This window comes from Oncorhynchus gorbuscha, linkage group LG04 (assembly GCF_021184085.1).
Source record: "Oncorhynchus gorbuscha isolate QuinsamMale2020 ecotype Even-year linkage group LG04, OgorEven_v1.0, whole genome shotgun sequence".
NCBI lineage: Eukaryota > Metazoa > Chordata > Actinopteri > Salmoniformes > Salmonidae > Oncorhynchus > Oncorhynchus gorbuscha.
In genome coordinates, this window is record NC_060176.1 from 65,241,307 (window position 1) to 65,259,081 (window position 17,775).

Genomic DNA, 17,775 nt, shown 5'->3' on the forward strand with positions numbered 1-17,775 from the left:
CATCCATGGGAGAGCCTTGGAGGATATAGGACCACCTACTTGGCAGCCAGGTGAAGAAGTCAGATGTGGAGGTCTCTCTAAAACAGCATTGGAGGCAGCTTATGGGAGAGAAATTATCGTGCAATTCTCTGGCAACGGCTCTGGTGGAAATTCCTGTCGTCAGAATGCCAGTTGCACGCTCCCTCAACATTTGAGACATCTGCGGCATTGTGTTGTGTGACAAAACGGAACATTTTAAAGTGGCCTTTTATTGTCCCCAGCACCTGTGTAATGATCATTCTGTTTAATCAGCTTCCTGATATGCCACACCTGTCAGGTCAAATCAAATGTATTTGTCACATGCAGATGTTAATGCGAGTGTAGCGAAATGCTTGTGCTTCTAGTTCCCGGCAATGCAGTAATAACCAACGAGTAATCTAACTAACAATTCCAAAACAACTACCTTATACACACAAGTGTAAGGGGATAAAGAATATGTACATAAATATATATGAATGAGTGATGGTACAGAGCGGCATAGACAAGATGCAGTAGATGGTTTCGAGTACAGTATATACATATGAGATGTGTATGTTAACAAAGTGGCATAGTTTAAAGTGGCTAGTGATACATGTATTACATAAAGATGCAGTAGATGATATAGAGTACAGTATATACATATACATATGAGATTAATAATGTAGGGTATGTAAACATTATATTAAGTAGCATTGTTTAAAGTGGCTAGTGATATATTTTACATGAATTCCCATCATTAAAGTGGCTGGAGTTGAGTCAGTGTGTTGGCAAAGGAGAAATGCTCACTAACAGGGATGTAAACATGGGACCAACACTTTACATGTTGCTTTTATATTTTCAGTCAGTGTATGTGTGGGATAAACATAGTGTAGCTGATGACAGGTATATTGGGACCTTTTTTTTAGCATTGTCGACAAAGAGCAATGACAAAAAATGACATTTGTATTAAGTTACTGCTGGCCTAATAAACTGGTCTCATCTTGTTAAAGGACAGGGTAAAGTGTTTAACAGCTGAGTCCCTTTCAGCTACACTGGCTGTGCTATGAGTGTCTAATATATCTCCATTAGCAGGTAGATAAGGTTAATGCACTGGCTAATGGGGTAAGGGAACTGATGAGGCATTTGATGTTAAAGGGTAATTGAGTAGCCCTGTCTCTCTCTCTCACACGGTGTGTGTGTGTGTGTGTGTGTGTGTGTGTGTGTGTGTGTGTGTGTGTGTGTGTGTGTGTGTGTGTGTGTGTGTGTGTGTGTGTGTGTGTGTGTGTGTGTGTGTGTGTGTGTGTGTGTGTGTGTGTGTGTGTGTGTGTGTGTGTGTGTGTGTGTGTGTGTGTGTGTAAATCAAACAAGATTTGTATTTTTTTATTGAATTAAATGTATTTAAAACAACTACAATAAAATACAAAGACAATATGAATGTTCACCTCCACCCGCACCGAGACGCTGGTAATAAGTCAACACTCATCCCCTCTGACGTCAAAAACGTCAGGGCCGGTATCCCTTCTTCCTTTACTTTCCAAAACACTTGAGTGCGCATTCTCTCTCAGAACAACCTTCTTGACCCTAACATGTCAGGCTTCAAGACGAGTCACTCAACCGAGACTGCTCTTCTCTGTGTCACGGAGGCTGGACACTGCGAAAGTTGAGTCTCTCTCCTCTGTTCTCATCCTCCTAGCTGCCTTCGACCCCGTGAACCATCAGATCCTCCTCTCCACCCTCTCAGGGCTGGGCTTCTCAGGTTGTCCAAACTCTATGATTGCATCCTACCTGGCAGGCTGTTCCTACCAGGTGACGTGGACAGGATCTGTGTCTGCACCATGTACTCTCACTACTGTTGTCCCCCAGGGCTCGGTTCTAGGCCCTCTCCTCTTCTCTCTATATACCAAGTCACTAGGCTCAGTCATATCCTCATATTGTATCTTCTATCATTGCTATGCAGATGACACTCAACTATTCTCCTTCCCCCCTTCTGACAACCAAGTTGTGACACATATCTCTGCGTGCCTGGCAGAGATTTCAACTTGGGTGTCGGCCCACCACCTCAAGCTCAACCTCAACAAAACGGAGCTGTTCTTCCTCCTGGGAAAGGCTTGCCCGATCCAAGACCTCTCCATCACGGTTGACAACTCAAAGGTGCCCCCCTTCCGGAATGCAAAGATCCTTGGCATGACCCTGGACAATAAGCTGTCGTTCTCTGCAATCATCAAAGCAGTGACTTGCCCTTTCAGGTTCATGCTCTACAACATCCTTAGAGAATGATCCTACCTCACACAGGAAGTGGCGCAGGTCCTAATCCAGGCACTTGTCATCTTGGTGTTCAACCTTCCCAAGTTCTCCCACATGCCACTGGTTTCCAGTGGAAGCAGAAAGAGGAACTGCCCATCCTTACCTTCAGGCTATGCTTAAACCCTACATCCCAACCCGAGTACTCCATTCTGCCACCTCTGGTCTCTTGGCCCTCCCACTCCCTAGCTCCTGCTCAGCCCAGTCCAAGCTTTTCTCTGTACAGGCTCCCCAATCCTGGAACCAACTTCCCACGGAAGCTAGGACAGCAGGGTCCCTGCCCATCTTCCTAAAACATCTGAAAACCTACCTCTTCAAACAGTATCTTAAAAAGCTCCTCACACAGCACCTCCCCTCACACAGTACCCCCCCCCCCCCCCCCTCCTTCCAACCCCCCCCAAAAATATTTAGAAGCATTTTGTGAACTAACACTCGCATTTGACTTTTTCCCCCTTACTAGCTTGGACTTTGCTGATAGCTATTTTATTTAAGAGAAAATGTACATACTATGACTGTGATATGTGGTTGTCCCCCTCAGCTATCTTAAAATGAACTAATGCACTAACTGTAAGTCATTCTGGATAAGAGCATCTGCTAAATGACTAAAATGTCAACTTTCTCCTTTGAAAGTTTGAAACATTCTTCACATTGTGATTACAAAGAACTCAATAAACTAATATTATTTAGTATTCTGTTGATGTGTCTTTGATTTGAGCTAAGACAGTTAGATAAAAATCCTTTCCTGTAGTCAAATGACCAAAGCGCCTTCTAGTGGCCTCATGGGTGGAATGCTATTAACATTTTTCATAATTTCATCATTAATAAACGTTTGTCTTTTTTTGTGCAGAAAATATGATGAATCTATGTCAAACAGTTTTGTTATACTTCAGTCTTCTGTGATGTAGTATATAAAGTGTAATATTGGGATGCAAACAAAACATTTTGTAAATGTCAAGTCTATATTTTTCTTAAGCCCATAACCGTGTGTGTGAGATGTATACTTTTGTTTCAAAGTAGATTTGTTTAAGACTACAATAAACACTCTGTGTGACCCTGATTTAACCCACTGCAGTAAAAGGTTAATGGCTGTGTGAATTTGATGTTCCATTTTGCTCCCGGTGCAGATATACTTCCTGAAGAATCAATCTTGAGATTCATGACATCACTGTTTTATAGTTGTTTATTTAGCCTAATCTGTAATGGGTATAAGAGGATTTCTGCTTTGACCATATGACAGGTCTTACAACATTGTAGACTTATAAAGCTGTGTGGGTTGGCTACAATAGGTTCTCTGACTGCCATAATGTCATTCTGTGCCCTGTTCCAGAGAACAACCCTCCACTGACATTAAGCAGGGAAGAGATTTACATTACCCCTCAGTGTGGCATGTCCACGGGTGAGGAGGTGCCATGGAAACACACCCGTGTTGCTGTCAGAACCATTTAATTATTCAGGACCTCACACATCAGCTAGGAAACTCGTAACACACTGCCTGTTGCACTCACAAGTATGCATACATAACAACCTAGCAACAAATGCAGACACTACTAGCAGCCTACAGCAGTGTTTCCCCAACAGCATATATTTTTGTTGTGGCCTTGGACAAGCACACCTGATTCTACTTGTCAACTATACATCAAGCCCTTGACAAGTTGAATCAGGTATTTTTGTCTGAGGCTACAAAAACAATTGTGCTGTTGGGGGTACCCGAGGACCAGGGTTGGGAAACACTGGACTACAGTATAGAAATAGCTTAGCTATGAATATCAGGTATCAAGGTAAGCACCAAGTGCAAACGGTGTGAAGTAATACTGTTTATTGTAACACCGGGATAGGAAAACGATAATTCAGAGTAGGAGCAAGGTACGAGACGGCAGGCAGGCTCAGGGACAGGCAGAGAGGTCAGGTGGGCGGGTACAGGGTCAGGACAGCCAAAGGTCAAAAACCAAGAGGACCAGATAAAGAGAGGCTGGGAAAAGGCAGGAGCTGACAGGACAAACGCTGGTAAGCTTGAACAAACAAGACGAACTGGCACAGACAGACAGAAAACACAGGTATAAAAACACAAGGGATATAATGGGGAAGATGAGCGACACCTGGAGGGGGGTGGAGACAAGCACAAGGACAGGTGAAACAGATCAGGGCATGACAATGAATATCGTCACATATGAGTGGCGATATATCGGTGTATCCATGGTAGTTTAAAGTTGAATCATATGTCCAATAAATGGATGTAAATTCATGTAAATTAGGTATCTAGAAGTTTACCGGTAATTAGAATAATATACACTACATGAGCAAAAGTATGTGGACACCTGCTCGTCAAACATTTCATTCCAGAATCATGGGCATTAATATGGAGTTGGTCTCTTGGAACATTGCAGCTGGGACTTGCTACCATTCAGCCACAAGAGCATTAGTGAGGTTGGGCACTTATGTTGGGCATTTAGGCCTGGCTCGCAGTCGGCATTCCAATTCATCCCAAAGGTGTTTGATGGGGTTGAGGTCAGGGCTCTGTGCAGGGCAGTCAAGTTCTTCCACACCTATCTGGACAAACCTTTTCTGCATGGACCCCGCTTTGTGTGTGGGGGCATTGTCATGCAGAAACAGGAAAGGGAGTTCCCCAAACTGTTGCCACAGTCTAGATTGTGTAGCATTAAGATTTCCCTTCACTGGAACTAAGGGGCCTAGTCCAAACCATGAAAAACAGCCCCAGACCATTATTCCTCCTCCAGCAAACTTTACAGTTGGAACTATGCATTCTGGCAGGTAGCATTCTCCTGGCATCCGCATCCGCCAAACCCAGATTCGTCCGTCGGACTGCCAGATGTTGAAGCGTGATACATCACTCCAGAGAACGTGTTTCCAATGACGGCAAGCTTTACACCACTCCAGCCGACGCTTGGTACTGCGTATGGCTGCTCAGCCATGGAAACCAATTTCATGAACTCCTGACGAACAGTTCTTGTGCTGACGTTGCTTCCAGAGGCAGTTTGGAACTCTGTAGTGAGTGTTGAAACCAAGGATAGACATTCCTGTTCTGTGTGCTTGTGTGGCGCTCGGTGCACTCGTTGTTGCTCCTAGACATTTCCACTTCACAATAACAGCACTTACAGTTGACCGGGGAAGTCTAGCTGGGCAGAAATGTACAAATTGACTTGTTGGAAAGGTGCATCCTATGACGGTGCCATGTTGAAAGTCACCGAGCTCTTCAGTAAGGCCATCCTACTGCCTATGTTTGTCTATGGAGATTGCATGGCGGGTGCTCAATTTTATATACCTGTCAGCAACGGGTGTGGCTGAAACAGCCGGATCCACACATTTTAAGGGATGTCCACATACTTTTGTATACATAGTGTAGTTTTTATGAATACAATTATGTATTAATCAGTATTTAGTCTAACAATTATGTATTAATCAGTGTTTAGTCAGTGTTTAGTCTAACATAAAACATGTGGTTGCCTTGCTTAATGGCAAAGACAAACGATAACCCCATGTTGTTCATAAGGTACACTCTTAGAAAAAAGTGCTATCTAGAACCGAAAAGGGTTCTTCGGCTCTCCCCATACTTGAAACTTTTGAAAACCCCTATTTGGTTCCTGGTATAACCCCTTTGAGTTCCATTTAGAACCCTTTCCACATAGGGTTCTACATGGAACCCAAAAGAGTTCTACCTGGAACCAAAAAGGGATCTAGCTGTAACCAAAAATGGATTATTAAAATGGATTATCCTATGGGGAAAACTGAACAGTTTTGGAACCCTTTTTTCTAAGAGTGTACAGGCCTAGCCTGTGTGCACGTGTGTGTGCGTGCATGTGTTACAGTATACTACATGGCATAATCTTCCGTGCAAATGTGTTGTTGTGGGGCAGGAGCTGCTGCACACACTTAAGCTTGCATGTGAAATACAGTTGAAGTCGGAAGTTCACATACACTTAGGTTGGAGTCATTAAAACTTGTTTTTCAACCACTTCACAAATGTCTTGTTAACAAACTATAGTTTTGGCAAGTCGGTTAGGACATCTACTTTGTGCATGACACAAGTAATTTTTCCAACAATTGTTTACAGACAGATTATTTTACTTATAATTCACTTTAACACAATTCCAGTGGGTCAGAAGTTTACATGCACTAAGTTGACTGTGCCTTTAAACAGGTTGGAAAATTACAGAAAATGATGGCTTGGCTTTAGAAGCTTCTGATAGGCTAATTGACATCCTTTGAGTCAATTGGAGGTGTACCTGTGGATGTATTTCAAGGCCTACCTTCAAACTCAGTGCCTCTTTGCTTGACATCATGGGAAAATCTAAAGAAATCAGCCAAAACCTCAGGAAAAAACATTGTAGACCTCCACAAGACTGGTTCATCCTTGGGAGCAATTTCCAAACACCTGAAGATACCACATTCATCTGTACAAACAATAGTATGCAAGTATAAACACCATGGGACCATGCAGCCGTCATACCGCTATGGAACGTGACGTGTTCTGTCTCCTAGAGATGAAAGTACTTTGGTGTGAAAAGTGCAAATCAATCCCAAAACAACAGCAAAGGACCTTGTGAAGATGCTGGAGGAAATGGGTACAAAAGTATCTATATCCACAGTAAAACAAGTCCTATATCGACATAACCTGAAAGGCCGCTCAGCAAAGAAGAAGCCACTGCTCCAAAACCTCCATAAAAAAACAGACTACGGTTTGCAACTGCACATGAGGACAAAGATCATACTTTTTTGGAGAAATGTCCTCTGGTCTGATGAAACAAAATAGAACTGTTTAGCCATAATAACCATCGTTATGTTTGTAGGAAAAAGGGGGAGGCTTGCAAGCCGAAGAACACCATCCCAACCGTGAAGCACGATAGTGGTAGCATCATGTTGCATGGGTGCTTTGCTGCAGGAGGGACTGGTGCTCTTCACAAAATAGATGGCATCATGAAGGAGGAAAAGTATGTCAATATATTGAAGCAACATCTCAAGACATCAGTCAGAAAGTTAAAGCTTGGTCGCAAATGGGTCTTCCAAATGGACAATGACCCCAAGCATACTTGCAAGTCAAGGTATTGTAGTGGCCATCACAAAGCCCTGACCTCAATCCTATAGAACATTTGTGGGCAGAACTGAAAAGGTGTGTGCGAGCAAGGAGGCCTACTAACCTGACTCAGTTACACCAGCTCTGTCAGGAATGGGCCAAAATTCACCCAACTTATTGTGGAAGGCTACCTAAAACATTTGACCCAAGTTTTCCAATTTGTAAGTCGCTCTGGATAAGAGCGTCTGCTAAATGACTTAAATGTAATGTAATGTAATGTTAAACAATTTAAAAGCAATGCTACCAAATACTAATTGAGTGTATGTAAACGTCTGACCCACTGGGAATGTGATGAAAGAAATAAAAGCTGAAATAAATCATTCTCTCTGCTATTATTCTGACATTTCACATTCTTAAAATAAAGTGGTGATCCTAACTGACACTATGATTAAATGTCAGGGATTGTGAAAACCTGAGTTTAAATGTATTTGGCTGACGTGTATGTAAACCTCTGACTTCAACTGACTTTAATTACATTCACAATTTAAAAGCCTAATTGGAGCATTAGCAACAGAATATTCACAATTAGGAGGGTTATGAATGAACGAATGAATGAGGGTTACAAATGAATGAGATCAGTTTAACCTACTAGCCTGCCTATGAAATGATTTGGCCTACACCTGCGCTCCACTGTAATGGAAGACCGAATAATCAGCAGCTAGGTGTTGCTTCTGTGATTGGTGGCCATTTTGACAGTTAGTGAGAACTGACATACCTCAAAAGCCATAATACAGAGAAAAGAAACAGTAAGTACACAGCTGTCTAGCTACATATTTTCACCTTTACAGGCGTTGTTGGTCTCCCAACAATTCAGTGCTCAGATTTATCCGCAATCGGAGGTTCGCGCTAAATTATGTAGCTGTGAGCGTGGGCGGAGAGAAGTTACGAATGAATTACGTGTTACGTGACAAAAAAAAAACATTTGGCGCTAGATTGAACTCTTTGTCTCTATTCAACAACAACAAAAACAGTAGCTCAGTTGATAGAGCCTGGTGCTTACACCGCTGGGGTTGTGGATTCGATTCCCACAAGGAACCAGTACAAAAATGAATGTATTCACTACTTACTGTAAGTCACTCTGGTTAAGAGCTTCTGATAAATGCTTGAACATCAATCACAAATTAAGTATATGGAGTTGCAGCCATGACCAGGCCAGCCAGGTCATGACGTGTAAAGCTTATGCAAGTCAAATGACTGAGTTGTGAACGTATTGATTTCAACGGTGTAGTGGTAGCGCTGACGATGTGGGTTCACGCCCCCTCTACTACGTTTATTCCTCTCTCCTTTCCTACTATCATTAAAATATGAAACCTTCAATAAGGTTCAGTTTTGAACAATGAATGATCCCACATTAAGTCATAGGAGTTTCATATTACATCTGTAGCATGAAAACTCAGATTGTTACAGATTGATGGCATGGTTTCGGTTAGATAGGACTTCCTAACTATTAGAACAAGCCTGCCCTCAAGTGGTAAGATTGTCAAGTAGCAAGTACATCATTAGAAATGCACTGTTCTTGATCGTCTCCCTACCTAAACTTTCTTGCCCACTATAACCCAAGTCGACCATACAGCTGCCCCATTAGTCTCATAGGCTAGATCAGATATTTCAGTAATCTGATTCCTTTGTGCATAACAATAAGTCATCCTAGAGGCATCCTTGATTTTGTTGAATACATCAGCTAAAATAATGACAAGACAATGATGACAGGACACTTTATCACAAAGTTATCATCTCTGCAATTTCAGAAGAGCACTGAGGATGTGAGAATTCAAATATAAAGGTTTGATTAAAGAAATAAACTCATGAGTATAGTGATTTAACATTTCAAATACAACTCACAGCAAATTGAAAGGCACTCTCACAGTATACAGACAGCTTCTCAACATCCCTCAATACTCAACCCTATTCAAAGTGCTCAATTTGGAGTGTGCATCTTAAAAGCATTTGCATAACAAAAAAACATCTTATTTACAACAGAACAGTGGTTGAAAAGCAGGTCCTTCTCTTCAGAGGCTCTCTCACAATGGGTGCATTCATTTTAACTCGTCCAGGGCACTGGGTAGGCAGAGTTGGCAAATTCTTGACCATTTCTTAGATCTTAAAGCGAAATCTTCATCGGGCGAGCTAAAATGAATGCACCCAATCACATACAGAAAGTCACTAATCGCCGGCACAGTGGGGGAGCCCCTTTTCAAATCACCTGCTGAGACCACAGAGGTACAGTGAGCCATGGTTTTGTTATGGACTACTAGTCTGTGTTCGTTTCAAGGCCAGATTTACCTTGTAAAATGTCCCCCCGTAACACATACTTTTGGCATTTATACGTAATTAACAACATACATGACCATACTAAAAGGTAAATTAGTTGGAAATGCAGTTTCAATGGTAAGATAATGAGAAGAAAACGAGAAACAAACCATCTCTGCTGCAAGCGTAGCCAGCCCTAGGGGAAAGTGTCACTGTGTAGAGATCAAATAAATATGGAACAAAAAAGGACACATCCTGGGAAAAAAAGGTTTGTTGGAAATACAACAATCTCAACGGAATCTAATACAAAATGTTTTCATTAAGATACAGCTGCCCTTAACAGATCTAGTCGCTGAACAAAATGCCTCCAGGGACATGCAAAAACTGCAGAAAAAAGGAGTGAGGAAACAGACAGTTTTTCCTTTGATTTGCTAATTCAGTCTTCTTCTAAATGATGTGTTTCGTCTATGGACGTGGTGAGCAGCAGACAGGTCAAACGCTGGCCTGAACCAACAACCCATCAGGTAACTGATACAAGTGTCAGACCACAAGTTTGATGTGGTTACTTACTTTGTTAATTTGCTCTTATAATTCCATTATGGGTCCATCCCCATTGATTCCCAGTTCCCAGTCAAATATAACACACACGCACGCACACACACACACACACACACACACACACACACACACACACACACACACACACACACACACACACACACACACACACACACACACACACACACACACACACACACACACACACACACACACACACAATAAATTACCCCCCCAAATTATTAAACATCTTTGCCAATAAAATAATAAATAAAAGTTCAGCAGTTCACATTCATTTGCTGGTTGGATGTGTTTTGGTTCAATTGTGTTTACATTTGTCATTGTGGTCCTGTGGCGGTCCTCAGTAGCTCCAGGTCTCTGCGTGTGCTGGTCTGTGTGCAGCCATAGGCCTCCAGGCCCAGGGGGAGGTAGCGCTCCTGCAGCCCCAGCCCCTCCTCACCCTGCCCAACCAGGATGGAGGCCCACGGAGGGGGGGCAGAGCCACCCTGGAACCCCCAAAACACCAGGCTCTCTGTGAGAGAAACACAAAGTGTCATGTGGAAAATACTGTAATGAGGTGAGCAGAGAAAGAAAAAGTATAAATCGCAGAGAAAATACATAGTTGGAGAGACAGCAGGAAGAAAAGAGGAAAACAACAATAACGAGGAACAGAGAATTGGATAGAAAAACCAGACCTGGCCTACAGTAATAGCACCCGCAACAGGGAACCATTTGAGAGTGACACCTACCTTTACTCTGCAGATCTGCTGCCTTAGTCATTCCCAGGGGGACCAGATATCGTGCAACACTGACCAAGCCATCGGGCTGCCCTCGCGTTCCCAGAAGCACTATTGACCTAGTCATGAGAAAATATAAGCTAATATGATTAATCGATTTTCCCATCAAGTCAAACACCTCTGGTCAAAATGATAGTACTTCTACCAGACGAAGAAATGCTACCTCTTACAATTCTCTTAAATGCACCTTGTTGCAATGAAACCAATAGAAAGGTGCCAAAAGCGCAAACCCCACCGAACTGGCACTCCAGGTTGACTAAAGCAATGCTCAAAGTATTTGAAAGATTTCAAATAGTATTTGAACCCAGGTCTGCAACAGACCACCAATCGAGTTCTAACTCCAACCAGCAAGGGCCTAATTCTTCCCCCTCACCTCTTTGGTAATCCAGTTTTAAGATACTCCTCCATTTTGGAGTCCATTTTGGAGAAAAATCTCTTATTTCTGACTTTTCCAGAGCAGGCATCAACAGAGACCAGGAAGAGGCCTGGCTCTGTGAAGGAGAATGTCTCACTGTTCACCTGAGAGAAGAAGACGTTGTAGAAAAGTGGGTAAGAGATACAGCTGGCATGCTACAACCACAAACCGATTCAAAATATGGGTGGTGCTTTTGTATTGATCAATAGTGTATTAATAAATTAGTATTTCATTCATAAACATTTATAATGGCCGTTTGATGAAAGTTAAACAACAGCACACCAACAACATGCAAACACTCATTATGCACACTGTGGCACCGGGACACTATTCTCTAATGTAATACTGTGTTATATTTAAATCTGTGGCACTCACAGTGATAAAGGATTGTGTGTCTCCAGTCTGCTGCTCCTTGCTGCTGAGCGATTTGATCTGAGTTTGGAGGTAGGAGTTCCACGGGTCACTGGAAAACACCAGCTACCAGAAAACACACAGATTAATGCAGGGCTTTTATGTCAGACAGCACAACGTGAGCTCATTCCTTTTCCAATAGAATTGCATACTAATGGAACAAAGACAGTGTGGTGGACAACCAGGCTAACCTGGGAGGCCCCACAGTCCTTGCATGGTTGGTTGCTGAGGGTGGGCATGGGGACCACTGCCGAGGGAGTCTTGGTGTATTTGGGGTAGGCCTTGGCCGTGCAGTTACAGGTCAGTTTGGAGGACGACGTGGTGGCCATCACCTTCACTCTCTCGCAACCCTTAACCGAGCAGTAACTGTGGCCATCGCGCCCCTGCCTCGCCCGCAAATACAGCCACAGCAAGCTGGGAGAGGAGAGAGGCCGGTGTTAATTGAGAGAGAGTGATGAAGGAGAGCGAGACAGACAGAGGGGCGAATCCTAACTTAAGCAAAATGTTCACTTAAAAATGTTACTAAGTCATACTATTGAAGTCAATAGGAGACTAAGTCAAAATTCTAGAGGGAGAGAGAGGTACAGTAGATATAGCCATATGGATAGAGACATTAGGGTATAGTGACTCTCACCCCACACTGCGGTCAAAGAAATACTTCCTCTCCAGCAGCCTCTTCTCCAATTCAGCGAGGGAGAACACAGGCCCATAGTCGCTGATGTCATCGAAGATGTTACTCTGGCGGTCGTTGATGTCAGCCATGACCTGGAAGGTGGTGTCGGACGGGTAGCAGAGACCCACCAGCACCCAGTCACCTCTGGAGAGAAAGGAGGAGTCAATAGGTGACAATGAAGGTTAGAGGTCTGTCTTACAAACTGACAAACACATCCTCTTATAGCACACACATTCAAACACACAGCAGAAAAACCAGAGACCTCCTGACCCAAATCCTGTGTATCGAGACCGGAACGAGACCAAGACCAGTTTCAATGTGGACAAACACCCAGACCAACCACCTTAAAAGACACACACACTCATCAGTCCCAGTGTTCCACTCACTGGTTGAAGTTAATGAGGGAAAGGACAATCTCTCTGGGAGCCGGACCATTCCAATGCAGGGTGTAGCTCTTGCTCATCATGAGGATAGGCTGGTACTGCTGAGACAGCGCACCTTGGCTGTTAATACCCCTCAGCACCAGAGGAGCCTCGGGGTAGTCATCTCTACTGATGGACAGACTGAGGCTGGAAGCTCCCTGAGTTTGGATATACACCTGGAGGACACGCATTAGAAAATGATAGAGTAATAGTTTGGTCAATTCTATGCAGTGTATATCCTAAGCAGTGAATAAAGTCATGGGTGATAGGCATTAGGGCCACTGTCCCATCCATACCTGAGAGTAGGTGCCACTGCAGACCACTCCGTTCCACTGGGTGATGTTGACACAGCCGGGGTGACGGATCAGGTAGTTGTCTGCTCTGCCTACATACGTGTCCCTGTAGCCCGTTACAGAGCCGTCCACGTCATGGAAGATGGAGTTCTTATCCCCGTCCAGATCATTCTCGTCGAACCACTGGCCCGGACGCCCGAAGAATGCCCTCAGACCCACCTGTCACAAACAATAGGTTTTAAAAGACAGACATGACAAAACACAACCAGTGACTTCCAAAGATATGTATGGCCTAAAAAGTGATGACGCGCAATTTGGTGTGCAGGTTTCCTAACTTTGATCTTATAGGTCAATAGTATTTGAGATTTGAACTGAATGTATATTATGGTCGTATTCATTAATATAGACTGTAGCAAAACGTTCCTACTGAATTCAACCCAGGTGTCAGTGATGAGCGTTCAACAAAAGTCCTTGAAAGCCATTTTGAAAAGGGACATTTTGAGTTTAGTCAAGCTTGAAAAGTTGAGTCGAGCTTGTCACCACATCCGACACTAGAGGGCTCTCCAATTCAGAATGACTTTCATCCAGAACCTCCCCTTCGCTCTCCCCATCTCTCAGCATGGGGTCTCCCCCCAACCACTGGTTCCAGTAAAATTCCAACTCAGTAACTCAGCTCTCTGCTGTGTTCCAGGACAATAGAGATTTTTCCAACAGATAAGACCGAACCAACGGCCAAAAGGAAACAGGCAGAGGGAAAACAGTGTCTGATCCCTGCACTTCCAAATCAAAGCTTGCAATGTAAACACAAGTGGCACAAAAACTAAACTAGGCCCATCAGAATGGAATCATGACCATGTGCAAACAAGCCCACGGAGGTTTCAGTTATTTTGCCTGATTTGGCAAAGGAAAACTCCATAGACACTAATGTTTCAGTCAGTGACCTTTATCAAATCATATCAAATATAAATTTATTGGTCACATACACAGTGTAGAAGATGTTATAGCAGATGAAGATAAATGCTTATGCTACTAGCTCCAAACAATGCAGTAAAATGTCAAACATATACACAAATAATACCATTTTTTTTATCTTAATGTCAGAACGAATCCAATGAATCCGAATAGCACATAACAGTAATGCAATCTATATATGTATATACACCAGATTAATCTACTAAGAATGATATAGGGTGGGCTATGTAAAAAAAAATCCAGTTTATAAAAATACATAAGCAGTGTGTAGAAACAGTGTAACTAAAATGCAATGTACAGTAGTAGAAATATTAGAACATATTATTTAAATACATAGTACAAAACCCCATGGCAAAATGGATAGAATTGCAGGAATTTTTCTTATCAGACTTTTTGTTTGTAACATCATTATTACGTCAGTATTTGAGAACAACAGAGACGAGGCAATGGCCCTTCTCCTGAAGTGTGCAATCGTAAACTCCCCCTCGTGGATTTAAAAGGAAAGGATTGGTCTAAGGAATATGGCAGCAACTCCCTACACCATGCTTACACCAATCCAATGCTTTTCAATGCATGAGGGTCAGAGAATGAGTGTGCACTTCTAGGATGAAAGGTGGAGTGATGTGATGGCTACTCACAGTGGGCTGGAAGCTGAGCTTGGACAGGTTGTTGCGTGGTGTGAGCTGCCAGGTGTTCTTTAGGTTGAAGCCCACCGCGCTGGTGAAACGCTCCTTTGTCGGGATGTAATTTCGGAATGTGCTCTGAGTGATCCGCACAGGACCGTCATAGATCTGGAAGCCGCGGATCGGGAACGTCCTTTAAAAAATCCGTATGAGAGTCACACAACAAACATGACTGGAGTCACACCGAGCTAACACAAACAAAACAAGTCACGTTACGTTCAAGACAGCATCAGCTGATCCAGAGCATCTACACTGACTGTACAAAACATTAAGAATACCTGCTCTTTCCATGACAGACTGACCAGGTGAATCCAGATTAAAGCTATTATCCCTTATTGATGTCACTTGTTAAATCCACTACAATCAGTGTAGATGAAGGGGAGGAGACAGGTTAAGGAAGGATTTTTAATCCTTGATACAATTAAGACATGGATTGTGTATGTGTGCCATTCAGAGTGTGAATGGGCAAGACAAGGCAGCAGCTACTCCTCCTGGCATCCAAACATAAAGCACTTACATTCCATTAAATCAAAAGATAAAACATTACATCATATAACATTATTACACTACTACATATCTAAAATTTAAAAAATGGTTGATACCACTATACAACAATATCACAGTGCATGTGTGTCCATGTGTCTGTGTCTCTTCACAGTCCCTGTCGTTCCATGAGATGTACTTTTTCTTTGTTTTTTAAAATCTGATTCTACTGCTTGCATCAGTTACCTGATGTGGAATAGTACCATGTAGTCATGGCTCTATGTAGTACTGTGCGTCTCCCATAGTCTGTTCTGGACTTTGAAGAGACCTCTGTTGTCATGTCTTGTGGGGTAATCATGGGTGTCCGTACATTCAGCTTGTCAACACCTCTTTCAAAAAACAAGAGGTCATGAAGTCCATCTCTCTTCCACTTTGAGCCATGAAAGATGCATGTCATTAATGTTAGCTCTCTGTGTACTTTTAAGGGCCAGCCGTGCTGCCCTGTTCTGAGTCAACTGCAATCTTCCTAAGTCCCTCTTTGTGGCACCTGACCACACTACTGAACAGTGGTTCACAGCCCGAAGAACATCCAGCCAACTTCACACAACTGTGGGAAGCATTGGAGTCAGTATGTGCCAGCATTCCTGTGGAACGATTCAACACCTTGTAGAGACCATGTCCCAATGAATTAAGGCTGTTCTGATGGCAAATAGTGTGTGTGTGGGGGGGGGGTGGGGGGGCGCAACTCAATATTAGGAAGGTGTTCTTAATGTTTTGTACATTCAGTGTATAGCTATTTATAACACCGGAGAGAAACATTAGGCCTATTGCTAGCTTCATCAGCGGGGAAAAACAGTCATATAAGTCTAACTAGATAACAGAAGGATATGTTGTTTTGTCTCACTCTGAAAAGCCTGGCTGTGACCAAACATCTAACTGTTAGTGTGGTCAGGAAGTGTGTAAAAAGGCCAGAGAGGGATGACAGGGCCGTCATGTATGAGGGAGCAGTTGGAGAAATCAGGGCATGCAGCAATTAGCTGTTACCACGTTTTACAGCCTCCAAAGAGGGAGCTGCCAGAGAAGGGGATATGCAAAGCACCAGATGTTAGGAACTTTATATCACCCTTTATGTAGTATGACTTTGCTTATAAATCATTTTGTAAGCAATAACTTAGTGCTTATGGAGACTTTATAAATGTTCTTTAATTCCTTTCTAAGTTGTAGTTTGTTTAAAGTGTGACCAAACCCTCAACTCTGATATAACAACCTGTCATACAGGCTCCTTACCAATTGTGTTCCACTGGATGTCATAAGGTGAATGCACTAATTTGTAAGTCGCTCTGGATAAGAGCGTCTGCTAAATGACTTAAATGTAAATGTAAATGTTTGGGTGCTGTTTTGAACTTTTTTGAACATAATGTTTCTGCCATCGTTTCTTATGACCGAAAAAAGCTTCTGGACATCAGAACAGCGATTTCTCACCTTGAACTGGAGAATATTTTTTCTTTAATGAGTCGTAAGTAAAGGATATACTGCTCCTCCCGGACCAGGCCCAAATCCCTGTTATTCATATGAAGAGGAGACGTTGTTACAGAAGTCGTAGAGCCGGATGCCTGGCGAGACTGCGTCAGCGAGTGGATAATCTGCCTTTACCCTCCATTATACTGGCAAACATACAATCACTTGAGAATAAACTGGATAAGCTCCGTTCGAGACTATCCTATCAATGGGACATTAAAAACGGTAATATCCTGTTTCATCAAGTCGTAGCTGAACAAGGACATGGATAATATACAGTTAGCTGTGTTTTCCGTGCATCGGCAAGACAGAACAGCAGCCTCCGGTAAGATCAGGGAGGGTGGTGTGTCTTTGTCAACAACAGCTTGTGTGCAATCTCTTATATTAAGAAAGTCTCAAGGTTTTCTTCACCTGAGTTAGAGTACCTCATGGTAAGCTGTAGACAACATTATTCTTCATAGCTGTCTATTATCCACCACACACCGATGCTGGCACTAAGACCGCACTCAACAAGCTGTATAACCTGTTAAGTCGACCCTCTACTTTTTCGAACATTTCAGCGCCCTGCTACTCATGCCAGGAATATAGTATATGCATATTATTAGTATGTGTAGATAGCAAACACTCTGACGTTTCTAAAACTGGTTAAATCACGGCTGTGACTTTAACAGAGCGTGAGTTTCATCGAATAGCGCAGGAAAACCTGATCACTGAAAATGGAAATAAATATCCTTGCGCTTACTTCCAGGAATTGTTCAAAGTGAACCGAATTACATGAGACCGAGGTTTCAGCGCCTACAGCTACCACACGTTGTCTAGAGTCTTGTCATTTGATTCGCAATTGATTCTTGGTCTAACCGGTTCAAGGGAACTCCTTCCCTCCGTTCTCCGACCGGATGTTTTGGTCGAGCTC

The 17,775-nt window shown here is 42.9% G+C and overlaps 1 protein-coding gene across 6 annotated transcripts in view; it reads right to left on the reverse strand.

Moving 5' to 3' along the window:
* Positions 1–9,088: 9,088 nt before the first annotated feature.
* cemip2 (cell migration inducing hyaluronidase 2) overlaps positions 9,089–17,775 on the reverse strand; it is a 44,177-nt gene continuing 35,490 nt past the window's right edge. For all 6 annotated transcript variants that reach the window (XM_046347803.1, XM_046347802.1, XM_046347800.1 and 3 more), the window contains 9 exons: positions 14,817–14,994; positions 13,210–13,425; positions 12,878–13,089; positions 12,453–12,635; positions 12,010–12,232; positions 11,783–11,884; positions 11,366–11,511; positions 10,945–11,051; positions 9,089–10,727 (listed from right to left, as the gene is read on the reverse strand). In XM_046347803.1, coding sequence (XP_046203759.1) covers positions 10,534–10,727; positions 10,945–11,051; positions 11,366–11,511; positions 11,783–11,884; positions 12,010–12,232; positions 12,453–12,635; positions 12,878–13,089; positions 13,210–13,425; positions 14,817–14,994 — 1,561 coding nt within the window. In that variant the 3' untranslated portion in view covers positions 9,089–10,533. The remainder of the gene's footprint in view (positions 10,728–10,944; positions 11,052–11,365; positions 11,512–11,782; positions 11,885–12,009; positions 12,233–12,452; positions 12,636–12,877; positions 13,090–13,209; positions 13,426–14,816; positions 14,995–17,775) is intronic.